Raw genomic sequence first — 16,065 nt, forward strand, 5'->3', positions numbered from 1 at the left:
ATCTAGTAGTCAGGGTCTGGACTGGTGCAGTCAGGGATGCAGTGTGTGCTTTATTGGGGGCAGCACTAGAGACCTCTGCTGGGCAGCTGCACAGGGAGCAGGACTTGGAGTTGCTCAGTTGGCAGCCACTGCACCTGGGTGACAAAAAAAGAGGCGGAATTGCTCCAGGCGCGCCTCCTGGAACTGGGCAGGATCATAACTCTGCCCCATCAGTGGGCCGCAGCAGTGACAGGTACCGCTCTTGTGCTAGGAGCCCATGGCTCAGCAGTGCCTGAGCCAGGCCTGGCTGCACGGCCTCCAGCTGCCGCTTCACCACAGGAAACAGGTCCACCTCTCGAAAGTCAAACACCAGCAGCTTCCCATACCTGCAAGCACTGCCAGTGAGCATAAGGTGGAGCCTGGAGCCCCTGTCTGCCCAGCACCCTGCCCAGTACCCTGCCCATCCTACCTCAGTGCCCCCAGCAGCGCCATCCGGATAGTCTCAGGTGCTCTGGGTTCATGGTATCTGTATAGTTGGTGTCCTGGTAGCGCAGGAAGGTGGCTGCTTGGCCTGAAGGGTCTATGACAAGAGGCCACCTGGGGGAGGCCGCCAGGTCACCGCTGGACACAGCCATCCCAGACTCACCTGGGCCGAGCCTGAGTGCTGACCTGCTGTCAGCACTAATGCAGTTGCCCACATCCTTCATCAGCATGTCGTGGAGCTCGGTGACCTGGCACTTCAGCCCTGGAGCCTCCTCTTCCTCTGTGAGGATGTTAGGATAATGCCCTTGGGAGCTCCCAATCCAGACCCCTCTCCCCCGGCCTCACCACCCTCCACCCCCAGCAGAAGCCCCACTCATCCTCCTGGCTCTGCTGCCGAAGCTCCAGCTGGGCCATGGCCAGCATCTCCTCAGTCTTATGTGCCTCCTGCCGCAACCTGGCCACGTGGGCCTCTATCCTTGATGGCCTGGGGGGAGGTCCACACTGTCACCTTCCCTTCCCCCTTCTTGGCTCAGGGCCACTGCCTTAGGCTTTACCCATCTCCCATGGTGATCTGGGTACTGGCCCCAAGTTCCAGGGCAAAGATCCCAGCAATACTGGGCCTGGCAGGGGAAGCCCTGGGCAGGTGTAGGACAAGGAGAGTACAGGAGGCAGGGCACAGCTCAGGAGTAGCCACACCTGCAGTGTGAGCTCAGCCTTGCCCGGGCACTTCTGCTGGCACCTGTCATGCTCTGAGATCCTCTGATGGAGTTCACAATAGGCCTGCTGTAGCTGGGGGTGATGGGGAAAGAAGAGGTGCTAACATCAGCCTGCCTTTTGAGGTGACCCCTCTGCCCCCTCCACCATTCCTCCTTGCTTACCGCCTCGTGACATTGCTGCTGCTCCCTGGCCAGCTGCTGCACTTTGAGGGCCAAGCTGCAAGGGAGGGAAGGGCAGTCAAAGGATGCCCTCTCCTGGTGCCCAGTAGTGCCCCCACTGCCCCTCAGCACATACCAGTTAGTCTCTGCAGCCTGCTGCTGCTGGGCTTCCTGGGCCTGGCACTGCCACTCAGCCTCCATGTTCTGCAGCATGGCTTCAGTGAGGCTGAGGTCCCAGGACTGTAGCACACTGGCCACTGCATCCAGGGAGGCCACCTAGTGATAGGAACACATGCATAGTGAGGGTTCTGCTCCATCTGGGAAGGAAGTACTTCTCCACTATTTAGAGAAAAGGTCATGGTGGTCCAAAAAAGTGACAGTGCCGACAGCTGGTCTCTGATGGGCATGTGGTACAACTGCCCCAAAGCCAACACCAGAGAGGGGCCTCCGGGACTCCCTGCCCAAGGCCAGGAAGGCCCATGTCCTGTGGTAGAGCCACCCCACATCCCCTCCCCAGCCCCCAGGGTCCCCACCTCCATTCTCTGTCAGTAAAGTGCACCCCTGAGGCCTGGCCCTCCTGAAGCTGCCTTCTTCTGTGGTCCCCTTGCAGGACACAGGTCCCCCCCCACACACATTCCAGGCTTCCCTTCCTCAGCCCCCCAGGAGCTATAGGAGTAGATACATTCCTGGGGCTCAGAGCCAGTTGCTCTTGTGCCTGGCTCTCCAAATCTGTGGAGCAAACTGGTGCATACGGAGCACAAGTCTCCCTTATGGTGCCAATCCCAGCCTCACTTTTGGCAGGAAGCTGTAATGAATGACTCTGAGTCCTGTAGGGTGCCTGCTGTCCAGAGGGGAAGATATGGCCAGCTGCCTACTAGGAGGGGTGAGGTGGTAGGCTACAAACAACAGAAGAATCGGATGCATACAATCCTACCAGCCAAAGATGCAGGGGCAGCCAGGCATGGTAGCGTATGCGTGTAATCCCAGCACTCAGGAGGAGGCTGAGGCAGGAGGGTTGTCATGAGTTCAAGCCTGAACTACATAGCAAGACCCTGTCTCAAACAAACAAACAAACAACAACAAAACACAGATGCAGGGGCAGCTGAGCAGCCAGGCCAGTGGATGGCAAAGGTAGGGCAGGCTCACTGCAAGTTCTTGTTATGGAAAGTACAGAGATGCAGTGGGGTGGGGGCAAGTATCCTGCAGGGAGAGGTGGCCAGGAAGCCTGAGTCAGGCCACAAGGCCGAGGGGAGCCCCTAAGGGTACCTGAAAGTGGGCAGATGCAAAGATTTCACAGTTGTGAAAGGAGGGAAAGCAATCGGTGAGAAGACAGAAATGGGTAATACAGAGGGCCCCAGACCTGCCATCCCAGAGGCCTGGCAGACTTGCATCGTACACAGACCCTAGAGGCAGAAAGGAGAGAAGGGGCCTTCTGTAGGGCTACTGGGGACATGCTGACACATGGAATGTCATCTCTCTGGCCCCCACACATTGATGGGTTAAAGACAGCCCCAGTCATTGGGTCCTATGTTCCTTTCAGAGCAGCCAAGATATTAGCTCAAAGCCTCCCCCAGGGCCAAACTCAAGTATTTACACACCAGCTCAATACAGGCAAAATAAGCATTTTAGACATTTAGAGATGGCCTGCTTTGCATGCCCTGCAAAATTATACCCACTGGTAAGATCAGCCCCGCTGTTTCTTGGGCCCCCCGCCCACAGCTGCCCTTCAGAGCTCTCTGACTTGTTACTTGCTGCTGAGCAGCTCTTATGGGCACTGGGCCCCCTGACTTTGTCCCACTGCTGCCTGAATAAAACTCACCAGGTTCCACTGCCACCCCTTGACTGGTCCCCAAGCCCTGCAATTATTCCCCATGGCCTCATCCCTCATTCCCCTGCAACCACAAGACCTTCCACTACCACCCTCCATGTGGGACCAGCTCAGACATTTACAGCACAAGTGGGCTCCAAATCTCTTTGTAGGTGACCTTGGGGAGCCAGGCCCACCCTGGATACCTTTCTTAAAATTCCAGTCATAAGCCTGGTGTGGTAGCACAGGCCTATAATCCCAGCATTTGGGAGGCTGAGGAAGGAGGATTGCCATTAAGTTTGATGCCAACCTGAACTACATAGCAAGACCCTGTCTCAAATAAAACAAAACAAACAAAAAATTCCAATCACAGCCCTTGGTTTGAGTCTAAACCAGTTAGCAAACCTATAACACAAGTACCACAGCTTGAAAGCTTTAAAGGTTCACCATCAGTGGTCTAAACCCTTTTCCCTGTTCCACTTTTCACATTCTCCATGGCACTGATCATACTGTGGACTAATGATCCCACTAGTGTGGGCTCTGTGACCAGAGGAACTTCATTTTGATCGAGGAAGTGCCCCCAGCACCAAGAACAGCTCCTAGCGCATACATCTTATTCGTCAGTCAGCTCAAGGGCTGGACACTGAAGGATTGAATGCATGGGTTATTGTACACCTGATTGTACTTACATATGAATAGGTAGCAAGAAACAGGAGAGATGTACATATGGACAGATTCATTGATAAATGAGTATATAGAGAAATGCACAGATGGATGGATGAATAAGTGAGTAGATGGATGACAGAAGGAATTTTAATAAGAGTGATCCAGAATTAGGCTCTTACAAAGACTTGAGCTCAGCCTCAGACCTCTCAAGCTGTAAAACTGGTAGGGTGACTCCAGACTGTGAGTGAAGTGAGTGAAGAAAGGTATTGTCTTGCTGGGCTTCAAATTATTTCTACAGATAAAACATATGACACAATAAAAAGGCACAGGAAAGGTAAAATAAATGGAACCTGTAGGACTACAGGTAACAGAAACAGATCTACTGGGTTGTCAGCTACAGATTTTTAAAATTTAAAGTTACTGTGTTCAAGGAGATGGAATACAAGATTGAGAATTTTGGCACAGAGTAGGAAGATTATACAAATACACTTACTGTATATACAGTATATATAACAAAGGAACTTTCTTGGAGATAATCAAAATTAAAAACAAAGTACATATTATTTAACAACTAGCTAAATGCACTGAAGAGAGAATTAGTGAACTAGAAGACAAATCATAAGAAAATATTCAGAATAAACTGAGACAAAGTGATGGAAAACAGAGGGGAAAAAGGTAAAAAACATGGTGGTCATTAGTACTGATCATCATCTACATCCCTCCCTTGACCTTCTACACAAGGCAAGATGACACTTTCTGACCAACTTGTGGTTTGGTGGAGCCAAATGATTAGGTCTAGCCAGTGAGCTGCAAGAACAAGCAAGTTGTGCCAGACCCTCCAAAGTGCTCCATCCCCCTGGTACAGTGACCAGCAATGCTCAGGACAGTGACTGCTCTGTTGGCCTTGATCCCTAAAAGACTACAATGACCAGAAGCCCCCTGCCAGCCCTCAATGAACATGCAGCATAAGAAATACACTTATTTAGTTTTAAGCCATCAAAGTTTGAAGATTGATTGCTTGATCCATAGGATATCCTAATTGACCCTGACAGGTATAAAAATATGGAGGCTGTGATGAGAAGGTCTGCTATATAAATATTTGTAGTATGAGAATAAAGGCAGAAATAATAAAAAGAAAATGGCCAGGAACTTTCCAAAACTCTCTAAAAGTGAGGTGAGGAGATTTGCTTTGCCTGGCACAAGGCTTCTTATTAGTGACCATGACCAAGACACCAGCATTTACATAAGGATAGACACAAAAACTGTGGGATGGAACTAGGACCCCAAATGGAGCTGCATATGCTATTTGATTCAGGATGCAGGTGGCCGTGTGGAGCAATGTGGAGAGTGCATTCTTCAAAATGTTCTTACGACAATTACTTGTACCTTCTTGTGAAAAATCAACAACTCACACAAAACAGAAATAAGGCACATTAGATTGTAGATCTAAATGGAAAGATCTAATGGACTGTGAAAGAAAATATCTTCATGTCTTGGGGAACGTAGACAAACTGATACCAGAGGTACCTGTTTTTGTGGTTTTCCAGTACTAGGTATTGAACCAAGGGCCCCACACATGTTAGGCCCACACCCTCCACCACTAAACTATAAGCCCAGCCCTATCTATCTATCTATCTATCTATCTATCTATTTATTTATTTTTATCTTTTGGTACTAGGGATCGAACTCCGGTCCTTGCCCTTTTTATTTTTTGAGACAGGGTCTCATTAAATTGCCCAGGATGGCCTTGAATTTGCAATTCTCTTGCCTCAGCCTCCCAAATAGCTGGGATTACAGTGTGCACCACTGCCACTGGCTTAGTTTTTTTTGTTGTTGTTGTTATTGTTGTTGTTGTTTTGGGCTTGGTTTAATATTTTAAGACTTCTAGTTTACCTTCTTTGTTGGCTTATTAGCTACAACTCTTGATATTGTAGTAGTTGGCTTAGGGTTTACAATATATAACATCACAATCTACCTCCAAATGATATTGTTTCACTTATAAATAAAGAACCTATGACAACACACTTCCATTTCCCACTCCCAGTCCTTGTGGTATAATCACACACTGACACTTTTATTTATGCAGTTTTCAATATGGAAACCTACACAGGTTATAAGACCACCAGCAAGCCAGGCATGGAGGTACATGCCTCTCAACACTCTGAGAGGCTGAGGGAGGAGATCAGAAGTTCAATCCCAGCCTGAGCAACTTAGTGAGACCCTGTCTCAAAAGAAAAAAGAAAAAAGTGTGGAGATGTAGCTCAGAGCAAAGGCCCTAAGTTAAATCCCCAATATGGCTAAGAAAAAAAAACAAAACATAGCACAATTGTCTGTGTTTTGTTTTGGTTTGGTTTTTTTGTTTGTTTGAGACAGTGTCTCACTATGTAGTTCAGGCTGACCCTGAACTCACTTCACTATGTAGCCAAGATTGGCCTCAAACTTGCAGTGATCCTCCTGCCTCAGCCTCCGGAATGCTGGGATTACACATGCACCACGCCCAGCTCACCTTCTTTTCATTTAGGATTCTTTCTTCTCTGTGTTTATTTTGCATATGTTGCAAATTTTCTATTGCTATGCCATTAAATTCACTATTATTTACCTCTACATTAATCCCATCCAAGGTTTTTTTTTTTTTTGGTACTGGGGATCAAACTCGGGGTCCTTGCGCTTGTGCAGCAGGTGGTGAAACCATTGAGCTAAATCCCCAGCCCTATCCAAGGTATTATTTCAAACATTATAATTATCTCTGTATGTGCATGCGTGTGTTTGTGGTACTGGATTATCAGGGACAATCTACCACAGACCTACATCCCCAGGCTTTTCCCCCTTAGCCTTTTTAATCCCATCTGATATCACAGACTATTTTTCATCTCCAACACTGCAGTTTCCACCTCCCAGAAACCAGGAGCCTGTTCATGATGCAGATATAATAACCTTAACATCCCTGTCCACCAACTCTTATCTGTGTCATTTCTGACTCAGTTTTTATTGATCAACCTTTCTCTTTATTCTGTTATTTTTCATGTCTCTGATGTTTTTTGGGTTTTTTTTGGTACCGGAGATCGAACTCAGGTCCTTGCAATTGCTCAGCAGGCGGCGAAACCACTGAGCTAAATCCCTGGCCCCTCGTGTCTCTGAATACTTGGTAATTTTATTAAATTATTATTTGAAAGTAATTATAAGTTGAAAGGAAGTTGCAAAATAATATAGTATTCCTATGTACCTTTAGCAAGTGGCCCCCAGGAACAGCATCTTATCAATTCTACAACAATAAACAAAGCAAAATACTGACAGTAGAAAATCACTGGCGTCTCATTCTATTTCAACGTTACAGTACTCATCTGTGTGTGTGTGCTCGCTTGCTCTTGGGCACTGCACAACTGCATCACAGATTCAGAATTACCCCACCCCCAGGATCCCTCCTGCTCCTCCTTGCCAGTCACACCCATTTTTCTCTCCTTCCCTTTCCCCTGCAAACTACTAATCTGTTCTGCATCTCTATAATTTTGTCATCTTGAGAATGTTATGCAAATGAACTCATCTAGTTGGTAACTTCTGAGAGGGCTTTCTTGCTCACATACTTCCCTTGGAGAGCTCCCCAAGCTGTTCTGCCATCACTACCTCCTCGATGAGGGGCAGGTGGGCACGCCAGGACCAGGTGAGCCACAGCTGGTTTAACTATCCACCTGCTGGCGGGAATCTGGGATATTCCCAATAAAACTGCTTTGAATATTGTGTACATTTTTTTGAGGACACAGTTTCATTTTATTGGAATAAATACCTGTGACTGTAACTATTGAGACACATGCTAAATATATGTTCAGTTTTTAAGAAACTAGCAAACTATATGCCAGAGAAGTGTAACATTTTACATTCCTATGAGCAAGGTGAGATATCCAGGCTGTCTGCATCTTTGCCAGCACTGGGTATTGTCCCCATTTTCCTTTTTTGGCTATTGTCACACATGTCTGACAACGCTAAAAACCTCCTGAATTTATCTGCTCTTGTAACAGCCTCTTCTGTGAAATTTCTCTCCCAGTCCTTTGCTCATTTTATAACTCGATGTTATGTGTTTTGTTGTTGTTTATTTGTTTGTAGCCTTGTTGGGGACTGAACCCAGACCTACTCACTGAGCTACAACCCCAGTCCCTTTTTATTTTTTATTTGGAGATAGGGTCTCGATAAGTTGTCCAGGCTGGGTTTGAACACCACTCTTGCCTCAGTCTTCCAGAGTGCTGGGATTGCAGGTGTGTGCCACCATACCCAGCTAAATTTTCATTTTGATGAAGTCCAATTTATTGATTGTTTTTTCTTTTTGGATTGAGCTTTTGGTGTTGTATCTGAGAAGTTTTTACCATGCTCTAGGCCTCAAAGATTTTTGTCTTATGCATTCACCTAAAAGTTATATAGATTTACATTTTAATCTCTAGTCTATTTTGAGTTAATTTTCTATCAAGTGTGAGGTCCTGATCAAGGCTTACTTCCTGGCCTGTGGACATACAGTGTCACCCATACCCTGGGTTAAGAGAGCCATCCTTTCTGAGTTTTGTTTCCAACAGGCACCCCCTCCCTCTCCACAGCTCCCCATCCACCTGTCCCTTGACTGCCCACCAGCACCAGCTCTGTTGGGTCCTCTCTCCAGCACCCCTGTCGGCCCACTTGCACCCCCTAACTTCACAGAACCCACCACCACCAACACAGGAAGCCACTGGGCAGACCAGGTCAGTAATCCAGGCCCAGGGCAGTATCCACAGAAGGCCAGCCTGGGAGTGGCATCCAGAGCCGCAGGCTGGACAGAGCCCCTGGTGCCCCGCATTCCTGAATGTGGAAACAGGGTTTGCCAGGAGGCTGAGCCCATCCCGTATCCAGGTAGGCCTCAACTTTGGGGATGGGATCTGGAGTAGGGGGTGAGACTAGGGTTCCAACTGAGTTGACCTGAAGGAAAGGAAGGTAGAGGCATTTCCTAACTTGGCAGAATGAGCCTCCTGCACCCCCCCTGCCTTGGGAAGCCAGGCCGAGGCACACCTGCTCCCGTTCAGAGGAGCAGGGCTGGGGAGCAATGCCGGCGCGGGGAATGGGAGAGTCGGGCCCCTGGCCAAGCCCCTGCCCGGCCCCGGCCCTGCCCCGCCCCCAGGTCCTAGTGACTTCTGGAGACTGACACGACAAGCTGCTGCCCACGCCTGCGCGTTCCATACCTGCGCGGGGGTGCTCCCATCTTCCGCGTACACGCGGGTGTCTGCTCCGAGCTTCAGAAGCACCTCCACGGCTTCCAGGTGGCCCCCAAAGGCTGCCCGGTACAGCGGCGTCCGACCAAAGGCGCCCTGCGGGAGTGGCTCCTTGAGAGAGAGCCCAGGCCACAGGGAGCAGGCTGCCCGCGCCTCTCTCGTGTCCCCGGCTCGGGGAACCCACCTTGCTATTGGTGCTGGCGCCGAGCTCGGCCAGAAGCTGGATGGCCAGGGGCTGCCCACCCGCGGCTGCCTCCGACAGCGGCGTGTTCCCGTGGCTGTCCTCACACTCCACCATGGCCACGCGCCGCTGCAGCCTCCGGGCCGGCCAGCTTTGTCTTGGCCCACGCCATCGGGAGTCAGCAGCTGCTACACCTGCGCAGGCCACGGGCTCCAGGCCCGCCTCTCCTGGTCCCGCCCCTCTAAGGCCCCGCCCACCCCTGCGGCGCTGACCTCGTTCAGGACCGCCCGGATCTCGCCCAAATACGCGTCGAAGGCGGCGTCCAGGAGGCGGCGGCGGCGCTGCAGTTCCTCCAGCCGCTCACGCCTCGCCGCCTCCTCCTTCTCGCGCCGCCGCCGCCGGGCCGCTTCCTGCTCCTGGTGCCCCGAGGCCATACCTGCCAGGTTTGGCCAGAGGTCACTGTCCGCAGCCCTGGGGTTAAAGTCTGCAGCCCGAGGTCACTGTCCCCTCCAGCCCGGGGAGAGTAGCCTCCACCCCTACCCTGATTCATACATTCCCCCGCCTCGGGCCCGGTGGCTGCCCAGCGGCTCACCTCCCTCTGCAGCTTCTCCATCTGCTCCAGGTATACCTGGCGAGCCAGCTCCTTCCTTGCCAGGTGTTGCTGGAAGGCACAGTGGATGAGAGTGGCTGCTTGGTCCTCTACGCTTGGCCCTTGGTTGGGGAGAGGACTCACATGAACCCCAGGACTCACCTCCAAACCACCATCCTTACAGCTGCTGGGGCCCAGCTACGCCAGTGTGGCCCCATGGCGAAGCCCAACCGACCTCCATTGCTGCTTGACAAAGTTCCAGCTAGGGGAAAGAAAGGGTGGAACACATCGTACCCTCATATTTTATTTTTTCTTGCCATAATGTTTATAAGTGTTACTCTGATCACAGGAGTCACTGTGTTTGTGACTAACAACAAACTCTCCATGAGGCAAATTGGTAATGATATATTGAAATCTGATCTGGCTCACAAGTCCCAAATTCCAGTTTCTCTTAGTTCTATTGCCACATCCACTCCTAAAAAAACCTCTCCTAAAACCCCCTCTGTTTCCCCACTACTATAACTCCCCCTCTTATTGCTGACATTCTTTTTACTAAAGGGGTCTTATGAAGAGATTGGAAGGACAGACTTTAGATATAAGAAATAGTGGAAAATGGGAAATAGAAAGAACGTTAAGACAGGTAAATGCATTAAGGAGGCAAGTTACTCAATATTTCTCAAAGTGCTGTAAACATCTCCTGCTCATAGACTATGAACCCAAATGACATTTAGTTAAGATGAATAGAGGTAAAGAAAAATAGAGAGCTAATAGCAAACTATATTAACCATTGTGCAGTTTCTCAAGAGCCAGCTGGTGACCACAAGTTTGACACTTAATTGATTGACTCTTGCTTGTACCCCCGCTGATATAAAGATTTTGATTAAGTTACCTTCTGTTCTGCTTAGGTGTGGGTGAATAAGGGGACAATTGTAATTTTTAAATATATATTCATGACATTCAATGAAATGACACAGCTTAGAGGAATTGTACTTTGTTTAGCAAAAAATAACCTTTACTTCAATAGAAATTGCTAAGGCAATTTAAAATGTAAACATGTTCCGCCCAATGCCTCCCAGCTATTGCTTAAAGATATAAAAATAAATCAGACCCTGAGACTTCTCAGAGGGAACCTGAACATTGCTTGTGAAGGTTCTTTTCTCATCACTGGCCCAGGACATCTCCCCTTCCTACCCTACATCGACATCGACTGCAGCTGGTCTGTGGCACCCCCAGCTCCAGGTTAACCTGGTGGTGGGTCTTGCAAATCCCCCAAACTGTTCTCAAAATCCATGAACCTCAAGCCAGAATAATCCACCATCAAAGACCAAAGATGAAGGTTCTAGGGGTGGGAACCAAGGAAGAAGAAAGGATCTAGGTCTTGACAGGAAGTTTTCCACCTCCTGAGACCTTGGAAACCTCAACTAAGCCCATGTCTGTAAGGACAGACACTAAAAAAGTTGGTAGGAAACCAAACAGTAAAGGCTAAAACTGAGGTGGACTTTGTATTAGTCAGCTTTCCAATTAGGGACATAGTCCCTAATGGCCACAACTTACAGAAGGAGAAGTTTAATTTGGCTTAGGGTCTCAGGGGATTCAGTCCATGGTAAGATGGCTCTAAGGCAGGAACATCATGGCAGAAGGGGCATGGCAAAGCAAAGCTCCTTAGTTCAGGCAGACCAGGAGGCAGACCAGGGGAACAGTGCCAGAGAGGAAGGGATGAGGGACCAGATATAGTATCAAGGTCACACCTCCATGGCCCACCCAGACACAACCAGAGTGTGCTTTACTAATCTGCTATGCATTTCTTAATCCAATGAAGTTGACATATCAGGATTAAAGGTCACCGACTTGAAGTGGCAAATGCCAACTAAAACTCAGACTTTAGTTAAGGATTAAGAAAAGTAGAGAGCACCACCCCAATTGTTAAAAGGTCTGAGCAGGTCAAAGTGGGATCTGGTTGATTCTTTCACTGGACAAAATGGCATGACTCCCACAAAGCCTGATAAGCCTAAGTACCCGGAATGAATGAGAGGAGTCTTCACAAAAATGAGGGTTAGATCTGCTGGTAAATGAAACTGAAGAGAGTGACAGAGCCAAAAGAGGGCAGGGATAGGAAAAACTTTCCACAGAGAGAAAGCCCAGGAACAGGAAAGGTTAGACAAAGGACCTCCCTGAGGGCACAGAAATAAGCCCAGTTTCAGGGAAAGGGGACTTCCCCGGACCACGGGGAGACTAGAACCTAGAGGGGATATGACTATGTCCCCTTCTTCCATCTCTGCTCCACCACAGTCGTTTTGAGCAACTGGAACCACAGAGCCTGTCAGATTGGTAATTTACCACACAGTCCTCTTTATAGAAACAGAAAAAGCACTTAACGAATATCAACATTTTTATCAACAAATATCAACAGCATGGGGAACTGTCTTTCCTCTTGCAGTGGATATACTAGCATGCACCAGGTCACTGGGTCCCAGAGACATCACTGATATCTTAGAGCCCTGAAGGCCATCTCTAGCTCCTCCCACCAACAGTGTCTGAGCTGGAGAGTGCCTTGCCTACCCATTCTAATCAAGGCCTAGGGCATCCTGGGAAGTTCCCTGATGCTTCCTGCTGGGAAGGCACAAAATCAAGCCTGATTTATCGCTGTTCTGTGTGACATGCTGGAGCTTTAATCTTTGGTCAGGAGTGCCCAGAGCCATGAGGAGAGCTTTAAGTCCGCATTTTGTTGTCTACTTTTTCTTCTCAGATCTGGAGAGAAATGCATTAGCACCTGTGATGACTCATCTCAAACTTGATTGGCTTGAGAGATATCTAGCAGATTACTAAAGCACACTTTTGAGTGTGTCTGGGTGGGCATGACTTTGGGGACTGTATCTGATCCCTGCATAAAATCCAAAGGTCATAGAATAAAAGACTGGTGGATTTGGGCCAGGGATTTAGCTCAGTGGTTCCACCACCGCCCGCCTCACAAGCAGAAGGACCCAAGTTCGATCCCTGGTACCAAAAAAAAAAAAAAAAAAAGACTGGTGGATTTTAAAAATTGATATGGCTGGTTGCAGCTGATGTACCCTGTGGTTCCAGCTATTTGGAACACTGAGGCAACAGAAATGCTTGAGCCCAGGAGTTCAAGACCAGCCTGGGCAACATGGCAAGGTACTGTCTCAAAAAAAGAATAAAATAACAAAATGAAAAATAAATGAAGCCAGGCATGGTGGCACATGGCCATAATCCCAGAACTTGGGAGGCTGAAGCAGGAGGATTGCCATGAGTTCAAAGCCAACCTGGGCTACCTAGTGAGTTCAAAGCCAGCCTGAACTACATAGTGAGACTCTGTCTCAGAAAACAAACAAACAAAAAATTGCTGTAAGTATATGATAACTACAAAAGACTTACTTTAGAACAACAACAAAAAAACATAAAGAGGTTGAAGAGATAGAAAGCGAATAGTAGTGAAAACTACTATTATCAGACAAAATAAACTTTAAATCGAAAAAGTTTACTAGAGATAAAGGACATTATATAGCCATAAAAGATTCAATACTGTAAGAATATATACCAATAGCCAGGTGTGGCAGCATATGCCTGTAATCTCAGCACTTGGGAGGCAGAGGCAGGAGGAGCGCTGTGAGTTCAAGGCCAACCTGGACCACAAAGTGAGTTCAAGGCCAGCGTGAACTATAGTGAGACCCTGTCTAAAAAATATATATATATATACCAACTATAAATATGCATCTAATGATGGACCATAGAGTAAGTTGAGAGTAAGGAACACTTCCTAACTCATTCTATGAGATCAGATCCTAGAAGCAACACCCTTCTCCCTAGTCCACCAGGCTCACCCAAAAGTTCGTTTCCCCTGGGAGGCCTCCCTAACCTACTCCAGGTAGGGTAAGGGTCCTGGCTGTGGCCCCAGAGCTCCTCACCTCCCCTACTGCGCAGGGAGTTAATGCTATGCAATTGCCCCAGAGCTGGTCTGACCCCACACCTGTGGCGTGTTGCTGAGTGGAGAGCAACTTAATGAAACAGGGAATGACCATGGAAATAGGACAAAAAATGGTTGAGAAGGGACAAGGAGCAGGAGGTGACTGAAGGCTGGCTGGCGGAAAGGACTCAGGCAGGATGACACGGAGTAAACACTTGGGGTGGGAGTGGCAGGCAAGAGGAGTTGACTTGGGATGGCTGAGCACAGAGCAGGGGCTAATAAGAAGGGGTTGCCAATGGGGGCCTGAGGGAGAAGTGGGCAGACTGGGACACCCAGGGGCAACTAGGGCTTGCATGTGCAAACTAGGGGTGGTATGTGTGCCCATTGATATGTGAGCTGTGTGGGGCCTTGGTACTTGCAGGGTCCAGGTGTGCAATGGACTCTTGGTATACATGGGGGGTCACAGCATATTTGTGTGAAGAGCAGGTTTGTAGGCAGCAACAGGGAAGCAGAAAAAGCAAGCTCCCTATGGCCTCCTGGAACAGCCCAGAGGGTGACAACAGTCTTTCTGCAAAGAAGGCTGGGTCAGCAAATGGCCCAGAGGACCAAGTGCTCCTTGAACCCAGCCCTGAACCTGCACCTGGACACAGCAGTTCTACTCAGCACTTTCCATGTGAAGAGGGCCCTGTACTCTGGCTGAAACAGACGAATCCTCCTGGCTTATAGGTCCCTTCCTGACAGCTGCACCTGCTGTCCCAGCACCCCAGCAGCCTTGCTCCCAAGCTGGGACCCATCTTGCAATTGCAAGCTGGCCAGCAGGGCCAGGACCCACAGTGGCTTACTAACCCAGGTCCTGGCAAGCAGCTGGCTTTTGTGAAGGCTAGGGACACCACCCTGTGAGGCCCACTTCCCAAGACAGAGAGCAGGATGGGGACATCTGAGTCTCCCTTCCCTGACTCCTGACTCCCATCACTGGATATTTCATAGGGTCAAGGTAAGGATTAGGCAGGACTTACACGAAGCAGTAATGGTCTAGCCTGAGCACAGCTGGCATGTGCTCCCTATTCCCTCTCAAGCCAGTCTCCAGCCCCAGGACAGCCTCCCCACACATTCTGTCTGCTAAATGTCTCGGGATCTGCTTCACTGTGCATTACCCATAACCCAGCTCAGTCCACCAGGCAGGCACAACTATTATAAAACAACTATCAGTACTTCACAGACCCTTCTGTGGCCAACCTCGGCCTCCGGACAAGGGTCAGTCTCCCTTAACTGGACCTGGGGGGAGGGGACAGGTGACAGTGGTACGTACGAGATGGAGGAGGCAGCACCCTCCCACAGGAAGCACGCCGCCTCTGGCTGCTCCAGGAACTCCGACTAAGAAACAAGCGGGAGGGGGAGGCCAAGTGATCCCAGCTGGAACTGGGAGGTGAGAGAGGTGAGGCAGAGGAGGGAGAGGGGAAAGAACCCAGTGAGCCGGGTGGAGCGGGGCGCAGGTTCCTGGGGAGCACGGCCCAGGGAGAAAGTTGACCAGGAATTTGGTTCAGATCCGCTGGTGGGCTTCTGGACACCCAAGGGGGGCTCGGTGGCCACTGAATGTCGAGTTGAGGTGCAAAGGGAGGTCTGAGCTAAAGGAGCGCCTCGGATGCAGAGCCGGCTGGAGGTGGGAAGGCAGGCCCGGGACCTTCCCCGGGGCTCGGGGACTCAAGGCAGAGTCTGCTCCCTTTTCTGCCACCTGAAGACGCTCACTGAGCTGAAGGAGGCCATCCCCGGTCAGCCCAATGGCCGGAGGCGCGGAGGGACAGGGCGTCTACGAGCCGCGGCGCGAGAGGGTGGGGCAGCGAGAGCGGCTGGGCGGGGAGGGGCTCACAAGGCGGGGCTTGCCAGGCCGGCTCCCAGGGCAGGCTCATACTTATGCACGCACGCGCTTACACACCCTTGCATTCACACACATGCTTATGTAGGCACCCACTCTCGCACGTTATGCGTGCGGAGGCTCAGGGCAGACCCATTCCCATGGGGACACTCAGCCCTCACCTGCAGGACCTTCTGGACACTTAGGGGTCGCAGGGCCCCTTGCCTGCTGGCCAGTCTTCCTCTGCAGCTGACGGTTCCCTCCAGGCTTCCCTGAGGAAAGCTGCAGTCAGAGCGGTAAGGGTGTGAAACACCCTCACCTCAACCTCAGGAGGAATTATAGGACATTTGTGAGACAGCATTGGGGAGCTCCCATATGCAGCCTCCTTGCAGTGCCATGGGACAACTTTAATGAGTAGCCAGGCAGCGTCCTCCAGCAGCAAATACCACCCTGCCCCTGGTGACCCTGAGGGTCTGGCAGCGGAAC

At 49.9% G+C, this 16,065-nt stretch overlaps 1 protein-coding gene across 1 annotated transcript in view; it reads right to left on the reverse strand.

Moving 5' to 3' along the window:
* Positions 1-30: 30 nt before the first annotated feature.
* The window catches only part of Iqank1 (IQ motif and ankyrin repeat containing 1), a 22,119-nt gene continuing 6,084 nt past the window's right edge, over positions 31-16,065 (reverse strand). Inside the window, 15 exon segments of the mRNA XM_087183826.1 lie at positions 31-149; positions 151-198; positions 200-365; positions 449-485; positions 488-742; positions 831-946; positions 1,157-1,251; positions 1,341-1,395; positions 1,474-1,613; positions 9,006-9,131; positions 9,220-9,359; positions 9,362-9,410; positions 9,489-9,652; positions 9,805-9,927; positions 15,762-15,851. Coding sequence (XP_087039952.1) covers positions 66-149; positions 151-198; positions 200-365; positions 449-485; positions 488-742; positions 831-946; positions 1,157-1,251; positions 1,341-1,395; positions 1,474-1,613; positions 9,006-9,131; positions 9,220-9,359; positions 9,362-9,410; positions 9,489-9,652; positions 9,805-9,927; positions 15,762-15,851 — 1,688 coding nt within the window. The 3' untranslated portion in view covers positions 31-65.

This window comes from Heterocephalus glaber, unplaced genomic scaffold (assembly GCF_053883595.1).
Source record: "Heterocephalus glaber isolate CG9 unplaced genomic scaffold, H.glaber_assembly_v1.0 deba00000281, whole genome shotgun sequence".
NCBI lineage: Eukaryota > Metazoa > Chordata > Mammalia > Rodentia > Bathyergidae > Heterocephalus > Heterocephalus glaber.